This window comes from Alligator sinensis, unplaced genomic scaffold, assembly GCF_000455745.1.
Source record: "Alligator sinensis unplaced genomic scaffold, ASM45574v1 scaffold2194_1, whole genome shotgun sequence".
Classification (NCBI taxonomy): domain Eukaryota; kingdom Metazoa; phylum Chordata; order Crocodylia; family Alligatoridae; genus Alligator; species Alligator sinensis.
Window position 1 is genome coordinate 184,139 of NW_005843266.1, and position 11,871 is coordinate 196,009.

Consider the following 11,871-nt stretch of genomic DNA (forward strand, 5'->3'; position numbering starts at 1 on the left):
CATTTCAGTTTGAGCCACCGTTATCTGCAAGCGCTGACCTCACGACTTTTCTTCAGTGCTAAGCTGTTTAGCATGTAGAATGCGGTGTGCATGAGCATCAGGCAGATTTACATGACAGAGGAGCAAGCAGGGCCCTAATTTGTGGACCTGGACAGATTTACATGACAAGATACTCAGTAAACCCATAAAAAAGGGAAATTTACTGTTCGGAAAGTGCCTATGTGCTTGCTTGATAGATGGCATTGGCCCTGTGTCTCTGGCGTAAATGACGGGCATATTCAGAATTAGTGCCATACCAAATTAGGCATTCATTTACCATTGAGCAGACTTCCAGGCCAAAGCCCCAGAGAGCAGTTCAACCAGGCCACACAGTTGCTCCCCCTGAAATCCTACCCCATCTTGAGCTTAGTGTAGAAGTCATAATAGACCATTGTGTTAGGGTTTTTTTGTTTGCTTAGTGGTCTCCTTTGCAGCAGCCCTGGGCTTAAGGAATCCCTCAGTACCACCCACTCTGAGATCCACAGGAGACTGTGGGGCTCTGCTGCAGACCTAACTAATTTTTAATAGCCTGTCAGGAGCCAAGAAATTAGAAGTCTTCTTTTCTAACACTTGCAGTTGAGATCTTTTCCCTCATGCTGCTTTGCCGGGACCTGGGTCAAGCATGGAGGAGCATCAGCATCTGCTCCTTGTTTCCTGGCTCATATTACAGATTTGAGCTTATGGAAATGTGGTAATTTTAGCTGGTGAGTATTTTAGAAATCCTCTAAACACTGCCAAACAGAAGTAAGAACAGGGAGGGATTTTGCTTTTGCTGCAGTATAAATCAGGGATGATTCTACCCATGTCATTAGTTGCTGGGGTTAAGGACAGAATAGAGTCCAACGCTGCTTCTGTTATCTCCTCCCAGAATGCAGAAAAATATTTACTGAGGCTCCTGTTTTGCAAATGTTGGCGCATGCATGCAACTTTCCTCCTTTGGGTAATATCAGGCTATTCATGCGATTAAAGTTAGGTCACATGAATGTGCAGAATCCATCTAAAAATGCAAGGGTCCTGGTTAGCAAATGCAGAAAGCTTTTGATTTTACATGCGAAAGTCTTGAGATTTGGTGGTGTGTTTTGGACTTTTTAAAGTAATTTAGTTAAAATAGGCATCAGATTATGGCAGCATAACCCTGATGTTAAAAGAGCATCTTGGTTCCTTCTTCTGTATGGTTTTTAAAGAGCAAGGAATTTCTTATAGCTCTTCAAGTAAATGCTTTACCAAAAGTATTTTTTATGTATTTCTAGTCCATTTGTAGTCTAAACAGAAGTGACAGGGACTCTGCTGTTCACAGATTGGTTTCTGCAGAGTCCCCTGTCATTTGCTGTTACCTACCAGGCTAACAGACTATCTGTCCCTGCTTTCAGAGCAGCAGATGAAAACTCTGTGTAGAGAACTGAGGCTAACACTGCGCCATAGCTTCCCCACCTGTTGGGTAGTGTTGCAGAGAGATGTAGTGTCATCCAGTGCTTGTAGAGAGAGACTGTTAATTGCTCCATGGAGATAGTGGCTGTCAGATACAGAATGATATATTGCTGTGTGTTCTGTTCTTGAAAAGAGCAGAGCTGAGCCAAAAAAAAGGAAACCCACTAAAAGATCAGTCTCTAAACATTTCTGGCTGAGGATGCTACAGATTAGTCATTCAGCTAGGCAGAAACCAGGTTCTTGGTTTCAAGGGAAATTTTATGCTTTCTTGTTTCCTTTTCTTGCTTGGTCCAAATCAAAATGAAATGTAAAACAATTTGATCAACCCTTTCTTTTTTTATGAATAACATAGAATTAAATAAATCCTGAGTTGAAAAGTTATTTCAAACCAAAAATCAAAAAATATATATTTCAAAAATATCCAAATGAAACACCTGACATTAAGAAGACACTGGGCATGTCTACATGTGCATTTAGGCACGCCTGACTTTGGACATTTTTGGGACATTTTTGGACATTTTTTTGGACATTTTTATTGGACATATTTTTTTTGACACTTTTTTGACATTTAGGCACGCCTGAGCATTAAGGCGATTTAGGCTTGCGTCGACACGTACACGCATTAAAGCTCATTAACATCATGTGCGCAGACTGACTTAGGACTAAAGTTAGTCCCAAATCAGTCCGTACACACCGTTAATGCACCTTAACGCATCTACACGTGCATTAATGCTTTAGCTATTTGCGTCGAAGTTTGATACCTGCTTTTGCAAGTATCAAATTTAGGCACAGATAGCCTACAATCATAAAACTGCCAATTTTAAGGTGCATTAAGGGCATGCACCTGTAGACACATGCCCTTAATGCACCTTAAATTGGCATGTGTAGACACATGCATTTTGTTTTCCCTTTTCTTTGGAACAAAATTTCATCAAAATAGACATATGTTCCACAGAGTTTTATTTTGATAGAATAGCATCTTTCTATGGAAAAGTATTAATAGGAGACAATTTGGCCAACTCTCCAATTCTCTAACTAGATTTTACTTTCTTTTTTTTTTTTTTTTTTAACTGGCCTTGTCTTTGAAACTATAAGAACCTAATTGCTGTTGCATGTCAGACATGCTGTCTCTTAACCATGCAAAAATGAGGTAAGATGAAGTGTAGCTGGAGGAGCTGCCTATCATCCCCTTCAGTTTGTGAAAGAAAAACATATGGGAAGCCTTTTAGTGAAAGGTTCAGTTCTCTGGCAATAATTTTGTGGCAGTGAAGTTCCAAGAGTGAGGCATAAGTTTTAGTTGCACAAAAAAGGTTTTCATCCACATAAACGTTTTTAGCATAAGATGTTTCATGCATCAATTAGTTAATAAAATGTTTGCACTCTACAGTCAAATGGATAAGGGAAGAAATGGAAAAAGTAAATACTGTGTGTTGTGAAGACCTTGGTTTTCTTCAATAACATAAGACCTTGGGAATTAATAATGATGTTAATATGTGGGGAATCAGCAAAACGTGAGGTTAGGTATTTTTCTGAAGTCAATTAGGCCAAGATTTTTACAAGGGCCAAGCACCCAACAACTTCCACTGACATTGGCAAAAGCTCCAGGGTGCTCAGCAATTTTGAAAATGCAGCCCTTTTATTTGTGTGCCTAAGTGTGGAGTTAGGAGATTAACTTCTAGCCCCTGATCCTATGTTCGAATATCTTGGCTATAGCAGGTGTTAACCATTTGCACTACTGCAACATTAAGGGCTTAAGAAATCCAGTATTCCTAAGGGCAAGAAAGCAAAGCCCCTGGGGGACGAATTCATTTCTTACTTCTGTAACCCTTGTGTCTGCTGTTGTCAGGGGCTGCCATGAAGTTATTAGGGAGCAGATTTAAAACAAACAAAAATAAGCTTGAGGGTTTGTTTGTTTATATCATATTGCGTGTAATTCACCTACAGAACTCACTGCCACAGGATTTTGTGAAGGCTGATAATTTAACCAGGTTCAAAGAAGCAGTGGACCAGTTTATACAGGATAGCTTTATCAGTGGGTGCATAAGGATGTAACCTCAAAATACTATATCTTGGCGACATGGTATCAGCCTTTGAGTACACCAAACCTGAACTAGACTTCCAACTGGAAGAGGCTGGAGGAAGGGGAAGGGTGACAGTTTTCCCTATTTCTTCACAGTGTTGCCCCTGTCTTGCTAGTGCTGTGTGCCCAGCAACGTCATGGAGAGAAACTTTAGAGAGAGAACAGGAAAATGAGGTCATAATACTACCTGAACTGGCTTGGGACTTGAGAGTAGGTATACAGTTTGGAGTTAGTTCAAACTGTATTCTTGTCATCGATTAGACATCATATTGATTGCATTGTTTTGAATACAGAGAGGGAGTCTTTAGTAGAGACCTTGGTTACAAATATGCCTTAAAAGTCCTAAGCACAGAGATCCTGAAAGAGGGTAAATATGGGAAAGGGGAACAGATTCCCATCAGACAGGCTTTTAAGTATTGCATTTTAGATTGTTTCACTCTTCCAATGATTTTCTTCAAACCTCCTTTTTCTTAAGCAGGGTAAGAAGCATCTACTATAATATTTATAGGTGCAGTCTATGTGAGTTCAGTCAGTCTCATTGGAAGACTGAAAGAAGGGAGATAGAAGTTGGCAGTTTACAGTGCCCAGGCAGAATCAGAAAGGAATAAACCCTTAAGTGCCCTTACTGCCATCTTTCCAACAATATGTACCTTCGGCTGTTGTGCCTGGGACAACTTTCAAACAGAAAATAGTGGAGTGATTTGTGAGCTGGAACAGAAGTTTAAATGCAACTTCAACAATGTGGTTACTACAGTTGACTGCAAAAATCAACAGTCAGTGAAACCAATCTAATTAGACATTCTTTATGCTTAGTGCACAGCTAAAAATATATATTTAATGTGATGTGGTGCAATGAATTAAAGGTACTCACCTTGTGGCCACAAAGCCCTGACTTGGATGTGGGTTCTCACATAGAAGAAATCAATTTTACTCTTAGTTCCCAATAAATCTGTCTCAAGTGCTGCTACACAGTATGATTTCTGTATATGTTGATGCTGTCTGGACAGGATGTGCAGCACTGGAATGACAGAAAAGTTGCAGAACGAGATGGAGGGGTCATTGGCAAAGCTGTGGGGTAGAGGTTCCATAATGCCTGCCCGCTCTAGTCAAACACTACTTAGTCCTTGCATACATAAGCACTAAAATCACATTTTAGGTCAGGAAAAAACCTCCCTTTTAGTTAGCTGAGTGCCATGCTGTTGGGATGCTTAAGTGCATTCTTGTGCCAAGCCAAGGATTTCTGAAGACATGTAAATGATGGCTAATATCTGACTTTCACCAAGGCAATGACAAGTGAGAGATGCATTAGGAGGGTTTCTGATTTCCCTTATTTTTTTCCCCAAGATTGAAATCTTCTGTTTTAATAGACTACCCAGTGGATGGTTTAATATCTAATATTAAGGTACCTTGTTGGGGACCTTGTTGAATAAGCATGCAAATAACTGTGAGAATGACATCATTCACTCGGGTCACACAGAAATAATTTCTTACTGCCATATAGCATGTTGGCCAGAAATATTTCTTTTGGTCAAGCTTCTGTGCTCAGTAATTTGGGATGTCTTGGGGGGGGGTTATCACTGTGTTAAGGATTTTCATGACTCACCTGAGTCAAGTGCTAAATGCACACCCATCATGTGCTGTCCCTTTACTATTTAGAATGAGTAACAAATTATTGTTCGTTTCCTATCTTATGAAAGAAGGACCAATGTAATGGTGGTGTGAAGAGCATGAAGGCTGGTGGTTCTCAACCCTGTCCTGCTCCCACATAAGTCAGTTCCTTTTCAAAGAATCATAGAGAAATAGGGAAGGGAACTCCAGAGGTCATCTGCCTGCCTGAGGCATGATGCCTTCTCTCCAAACCATCCTATACAAATCATCTGGCTAATTATATCGGTGCTTGCAGGATCACAGTCTCAGAAATGACTGTACAAAACATCTGAAAACAAGTGGGTAAGCCAGAGGCCTTGTCATCATGAGCTGAAGTAGAAATCCATCTTCTTCCAGCCGACTTGGAGATGGGCGGTGATGATTTTCTCTGTTTCAGATGAGCAGAAGCTGACATTGCACTGGCTCCAGTAATAGCATCACAATCGCTGGTACATGGGGACAGCTTCTCCACCTGCAATCACATAAATATTATATGCAAGTGTTTTTAAGTCAATTTATCATGAAAAGTGGTGATTTAACATAACTATTACCCTGTATTCTTCATGAAAAATGCATTAAGCAATTACAACTAAAAGTAAGAGGTATAGGAAATGCATACTTGCTCCAGGCGATGTGCCCCAGCAGCTGCAAAGATGTCATGTATTATTAAATACCTTGATTATTAGGAGGGGACAGTTCCTATTATTAGGGTCTTTCTCACCAGTGCCATTTGATAATCCTCTAGATCAGAAATTGCTTTTTGTTATGATAATGAAGGATTTTAGCTTAGGTATGAATTGCATTATGCATTGTCATAAAGCTCGGGTGCATTAATTAGGCAGCTCACCCGCTGGGGAGGGCTGTGTAATTATGGCTTGCTCCTCCAGCATGGTTTATCAAAGCAGCAGAAAATGACACGGGATCTCTTTTCAGGTTGAGAAGTGGGTCCGTTGTGGCTGGCTTATGGAGCCTTGCTGCAGACCAAAGTGTAGTGCTGAACGGTTACAATTACAATGCTGTTTAAAAGAAGCTGTATTTCACTGGGTTTGTAATCAAGAAAGAGGCAGCTGAAAGTCATATCCTGGCCTAAGCAAAGGGTCTCCTGTTTATGAGGCTGTATGAGAGCATGCCAGCATTACATGGCTCTGTAAGGCAGGCATCGTGTTGCAATCAGAAGAAAATGTCTTGCTATGTTATTCCTGGTGTTATGTCTCGGCAGTCCCAAGTGAGGTTACCCAGGCTGTGATCTGCATAGCAGCCAGTTGCAAGGAAGTATCTCCCTTCCTTCCCCTGTCATTGTCCATCCAGCCAGACCCTGCTTTCCCCAGCCTGATCCAATCAATCATTCTGCAGCTGGCATGAAATCTACCTTGCACATGACTTGTGGGCATCAGGGAAGGTGTGCCTGGCTGCTGCAGGATTCTCCCAGCCTTACTTCAGCTATGCTTTTTGGATGTTGGCCTGAATAGTTTTCATCCCTCCAGTGGGGTGGGTGGCACTGACATTCTCAGTGACCATAGTGACCTTGGGAAGAAGATGGCATGGGTATTTCTGTTCCAGAAATATCTGTATGTCTGTTCAGGATTCACCTTGGCAGGGTCCCTACGAGGCAGACGTGAGGCATCTGTTTCAGCTGAGTTTATGCTGCTGGTCTGCTTTTGATGAAGTCCGTTGCTACTGATTATCTGTCTAACATCAAACTTTGGCTGTCTTGCCATTTATGCTACTCCAGTTTCTGCAGACATAAAAGAAAATATGCTGTTCTGATGAATCATGCTGACGGAGCTGGCTCTAGCACACTGAAGGCATGGCTCTTTGTGGAAACCCCATAGTGAATTACCTCCTATTCTCAGTATGGCTCTTCTTGAGATGCAGAATGGCCATGCTGCAATGACGTATATTTACCAGTTCCTCCTCTGATGTTACAGCACCATATTCTCTGCATCTTCAAAAGCATCTGGCTTCATTTTGCCAGTCTCAGATGCTGTCAGGGAAGTGAGCAGAGCCTGGCCTTTGTGTTCTCATCCTCAGCATCACTCTCCTGTTACTTCTTATCTGCTGGATTTGTGGAGTGGCATCTTGGGCCAGCCTGCCTGCTTTCCTGGACAAGCAGAATTTGCTCAGAGGTCTGCAGTGTGAGTGGGGGTGGGGCATGACAGGCAGGACTGGGAGGGGAACAGCACTGCCTAGCTGCTCCTTTGCTCTGAGCAGAGGCTGGCACAGCAGTTGTTCTGTGCTACACCAGCAGATCAGGCAGGTGATGAGACCCTGAGTAATCCCTATGCTCTGGGAAGTCCATCTGTGTCATGGTGAGTTAGACAGCAGCTGGAGTAACACCAGAACGCTGGGAAAGGCATGTGTGGGGAGGGTGAGCATGTCTACACAGCCCATGAGTTGGACCCAGGGCCACTGACAAATCACAGACAGCCCCACCTCTCCCTTGCTCAGCACATCACAAAACCTAGGAATAAAGTAGGGAACTACCTTAGAGCATCCCTGAGCTCACACCACCATGCATGCCCAAAATCACACCCAAAAGTTGCACTGGGGGGTGAAGGGAGACTCATGCTTATGGCTGTTCTAATTCAGCTTCACCGTGCCATTACTGTGCTGTGGCACGTGCCCAGAGGGCAAGGCACACTCCATAGCAACGGCCCTAGGCAGGGTTCATAAGTGGGGGCCAGTAATCTGTCTGCCATCCCAGTCCTGAGCTGAGCCACACTGTTTTGTGCCTGAGGGCACCTGATTGCAATGAGGATGCTGACTGTTCGGCTGTGACTTCATAGCCCTTGGCATTCCTCTGGGAACGTGCACCTCTTTCTTCCTGAATATTATTTTTAAAGACAGCAAGTGGCTCCACTTGTGCTGCCCGAAGCAATAGACCAAGAGACATTTAACAGACTGTTCTCCAGTCCTGGCTGGATTCTTTAAATTAGTATGCATCTATTTCTCTGATCCCATTCATTTAGTGGCAGGCTCTTAAGCCATTTACTAGCAGAGGAAATGCATAATGAAGTGAAGGAAAGGAACAATATATCTCCTCATAATAACGTATTTAGAGATGTCACCCTTGGCTTAAAGGAAATCGTTTAGAGAGCAATTATGTTTCAAAAGAGAATCATTCCTGTAAAAAATTGAAATTTAAATCAAGATTTTAAGCTTGCAAAGCTATAATTACAGTGCCTGCAGTGATTTCGACTCGACAGAGAAGGGTCATTTCATCAGAGAATTGCCTCAACAAATCTGAAAAATACGAGCTTGCCTTTGCTTCAGCAGTTCCATAGGAAGCATCGCATATGTTAAATGGAAAAAGGCAATTTTGCAAAACCCCATTTTCCAAGCAGACTGACTTATGTCCGGGGTGGGGGTTCTTTCCCTGCTAAAAAATACATTTGGCTTTTACTGGGTGCGAACTCTGCCCTAGTGGAAACGGATGGAAAGATGGTTAGATGGCAAAGAAAGCCATCCTAGCTGCATTGCAATCTGATCCCTTTCCTCCGTCCAGTGCCTGGCCATTGTACATTGTTTTTTGCTTGTGTAGCTGTTCTCCTAACACCTCTGCTCTTTTTGTTTGAAAAGATGGGGCAAAACATAGAGGTCCATACACAAACTTTGGAGATCTGAGGGCAGTTCCAGCATCAGGAAAGCCATGGAACATCTGTTGGCCTTCTTTCCCCCTTTATCCTGCCTAAACTGTAAGCTGTTCAGGGCAGGTGCATAGTGCCCAACTTCCTTTGGGATGTCTTAGTCTACTGCAGGAGTGTCAAACTCCTCATGACTTGCCTACGGTCGGTCTTCGGGTCTCATCTGGAGCACGGAGATGCATCATCTGGCCTGCAGGGTTGCCTATAGGGCTGGAAATCTGGCAGTGGAACAGATGGTGGCTGCTGCGGCTCTGGGAACCATGGCAACTAATGCTGCAACCGCACATCCCATTGCCAAATTTCTGGCCATGTGGGGTGTGCCACAGGCCAAATGATGCAGGCCAACTCCAGCCCATGGGCTGGATCTTTGACACCCTTGGTCTATTGAAATGCCGCCAACGGGCCAGGTGTAGGACCAGATGATCCCCTGTGCAAGAGCTACATGAATGGGCTGAGAGGAGCAGAGTGGAAAGAAGGAGCCTTCCCCTCACCACCACGCTGAGGACCTTCTGCATTATTCCAGGCAGGCTGCTCCCAGCTTTCTTCTTGAGCATGGTTCAGAAGCTCCCTTAGGTGATAGGGCTAGGCCAAGCATCCACAGTATCACTGACTCACCTTGTGTATTCATAGCCCACCTACTGCTGCATCCTGCCCTGCTTTGCTGCCCACAGAATTGAGCACTGCAGCTCACCACATTTAGCCACTTCCCTCTTCAGTTAGGCAGCAAGTTCCCTTTCTCAGGCAACACCCTGCATCCCATGGGTGTGCAACTGCTCTGGCAGCTCTAAGAAGTGCTTCAGCTACAACTCGAAGGAGGGGAGGTTACAGCTTGATGCCTCTTTGCAGCTACCCTGCAGCCAGCAAGCATGAGTCAAGGCAGGACTGTATAGCTGGGCATCTGAACACAAATGCAGGGAGAAGGGAACACACGAGTAAGAAGACTTCCCTTTCTGCAGATACCCGTCTGAATTTCCATCCCTGCTCCCTGGTCTTGTGCTGGGTTAAGGCAGTGTTTCTCAACCTGCGGGACACAACTGAAAAGTGGGTCGCACGAATATATGAAAGGGTTGTAAAGAAACTTTAAAAATAGATCAACAAACTTTAAAAATGATTTCTCCTTTAACAGAGAAAAATGTGGGAAATAGTGTGGCGTTTCCCTTGCTGGCTAGCAGAGCTCCAGCCTGTTAGGGGCTGTTCTCCTCCCCCCCACCCCCCATGCCCCATACATCCACCCCCTGCCTCACACATACAGGGGGTCTGGGGACAGGGGTCAGCAAGTCAGGAGTGAGGGGCACTGGGTCGGGACTGGTCACTGTTTTTTACAAATGGGTCCTGGAACAAAAAAGGTTGATTATCACTGGGTTATCACAGCCAAGTGGAGTGGGGTGAGGTCACAGCCTACCTACTCATACATGGCTGAATTAGGGGCATCTCAGTTGTCATCCCTGCCCTGATGAGCAAGCAGTGTGGAGTGAGCAAGGTTGTCACATTGTCTTGGCAGCAGCACCCACTTTCTTGCTGGCCTTAAAGCAAAGCATGGGGGTGGTGGTAGCTGGTGGTGCCATTCCCAAGGACAGCCCTGGGAGAGAGTGCTGCGCCCATCAGGTTCTTTCTGTGGCACCTGTCACCTGACTGTCCTGAGGCATGAGTTCCTCTCCCTCATTCTCTTGGGGGAGTGAAAATGTCCTTTGCCCTCAGATCAGAGGGGCCAACCCCCTGCCCCCCCCCCCCTTTCTGCTGATAGGCTCCCTTGCTAGTGCAGGCCCTGTGGACTCCCATTAGCAAGTGGCAAATGTGTCCTCCCTTGTTGCGCACACTGGGATAGTGCATCCTCCCTGAGGCAGTAGGTGGCTGGGGATAGGGGGCACTACTACAGTATTGTCAGGCCTCATGAATGGACCTGGCTCAGGGTGGGAGGTGGCCTTCCACGTGCTGGCCTCCATGGGACCGTATCCACTGCCCCAGGAAAGAGTTTGCTGATTTTCCTTCACCTGTCCCCCTCTACCTTTCCCCCTCACATGCAGGGGTGGCTGAGAGGAGGTTCTCAGTCAGATGAGATGGGCAAGGCTGAAAAGCATCAGGGCTTCAGACCCAGAAGCCTTACCTTGCCTGGGCTCAAGCCCTGGGCTGGGCAGCGCAGCGGTGCACTGGAGCTGCATGGCTGTAGTGGAAGGGAGGTACTGTGGGTGGGGGGTGCCTTCTGCCCCTGTCAGTCCCTGCACATCGAGTCCCAGAACCAGTGGTCCGCCAGGACCTGTGTGAAAACAGGGTTAGGGCACCAGAGTGCCTGGGGGAGAAATGCAAATGCATGGAGATGAGCTCCTGCCTTAGGGCATATCTGCATGGACTTCATGCTGCGCTCAAGGTCAATGCCAAAAACTACCTTTCACTTCTACAGGAAATGCACCATATCCAGCAGCATGGTTATGAGGATGTGCTGGGAGCACCTGGCATTCTGCTTTCAAGCTTGCTGAAGACAGAGGTAGAGCCAGTGTAGATGTACTTATAGGAGCCAGCTGGATCCACTCTGCTTTGGGTCATATAGGCACAACAAACCAGGCATCCTTGTCTACTTAGACTAACCTGTTTGTATTTGGGAAGAATAGAGCTTCTGCCTTGCTTTGAGCTATTAGCTTAAGACAAAAGCTTAGTCCAGACAGCCCATGCTTCTAGGCTGCCTCGTCATCCTACCTAGCAACGTAGGGGAAGCCCATTTGGATTGTGACTGCTTCGCAACATCCAGGCATGCTTCTGGGCACTAACACGGTCTTTTTTTTTTTCTTGGCAGGAGCAGCCAAGGCTTTATGCACATGAAGCTGACGAAAACCAAAGAGAAGTACATCCTGGGTCAGAACAGCCCTCCGTTTGACAGCGTCCCAGAAGTCATCCACTACTACACCACCAAAAAACTGCCCATCAAAGGGGCAGAGCACTTGTCTCTGCTTTACCCTGTCGCTGTCCGGACCCTATAACACTCCAATCTCACTCCTTCCTGTGGATGGGAGGTGATGGTCAAAACAACAAAGCAGGAAT

The 11,871-nt window shown here is 45.2% G+C and overlaps 1 protein-coding gene across 1 annotated transcript in view; it reads left to right on the forward strand.

Moving 5' to 3' along the window:
* SHB (SH2 domain containing adaptor protein B) overlaps positions 1–11,865 on the forward strand; it is a gene marked incomplete at its 5' end in the record, with an annotated part of 164,999 nt that extends 153,134 nt beyond the window's left edge. The window contains one exon of the mRNA XM_006038150.3: positions 11,627–11,865. Coding sequence (XP_006038212.3) covers positions 11,627–11,810 — 184 coding nt within the window. The remainder of the gene's footprint in view (positions 1–11,626) is intronic.
* Positions 11,866–11,871: the final 6 nt, after the last annotated feature.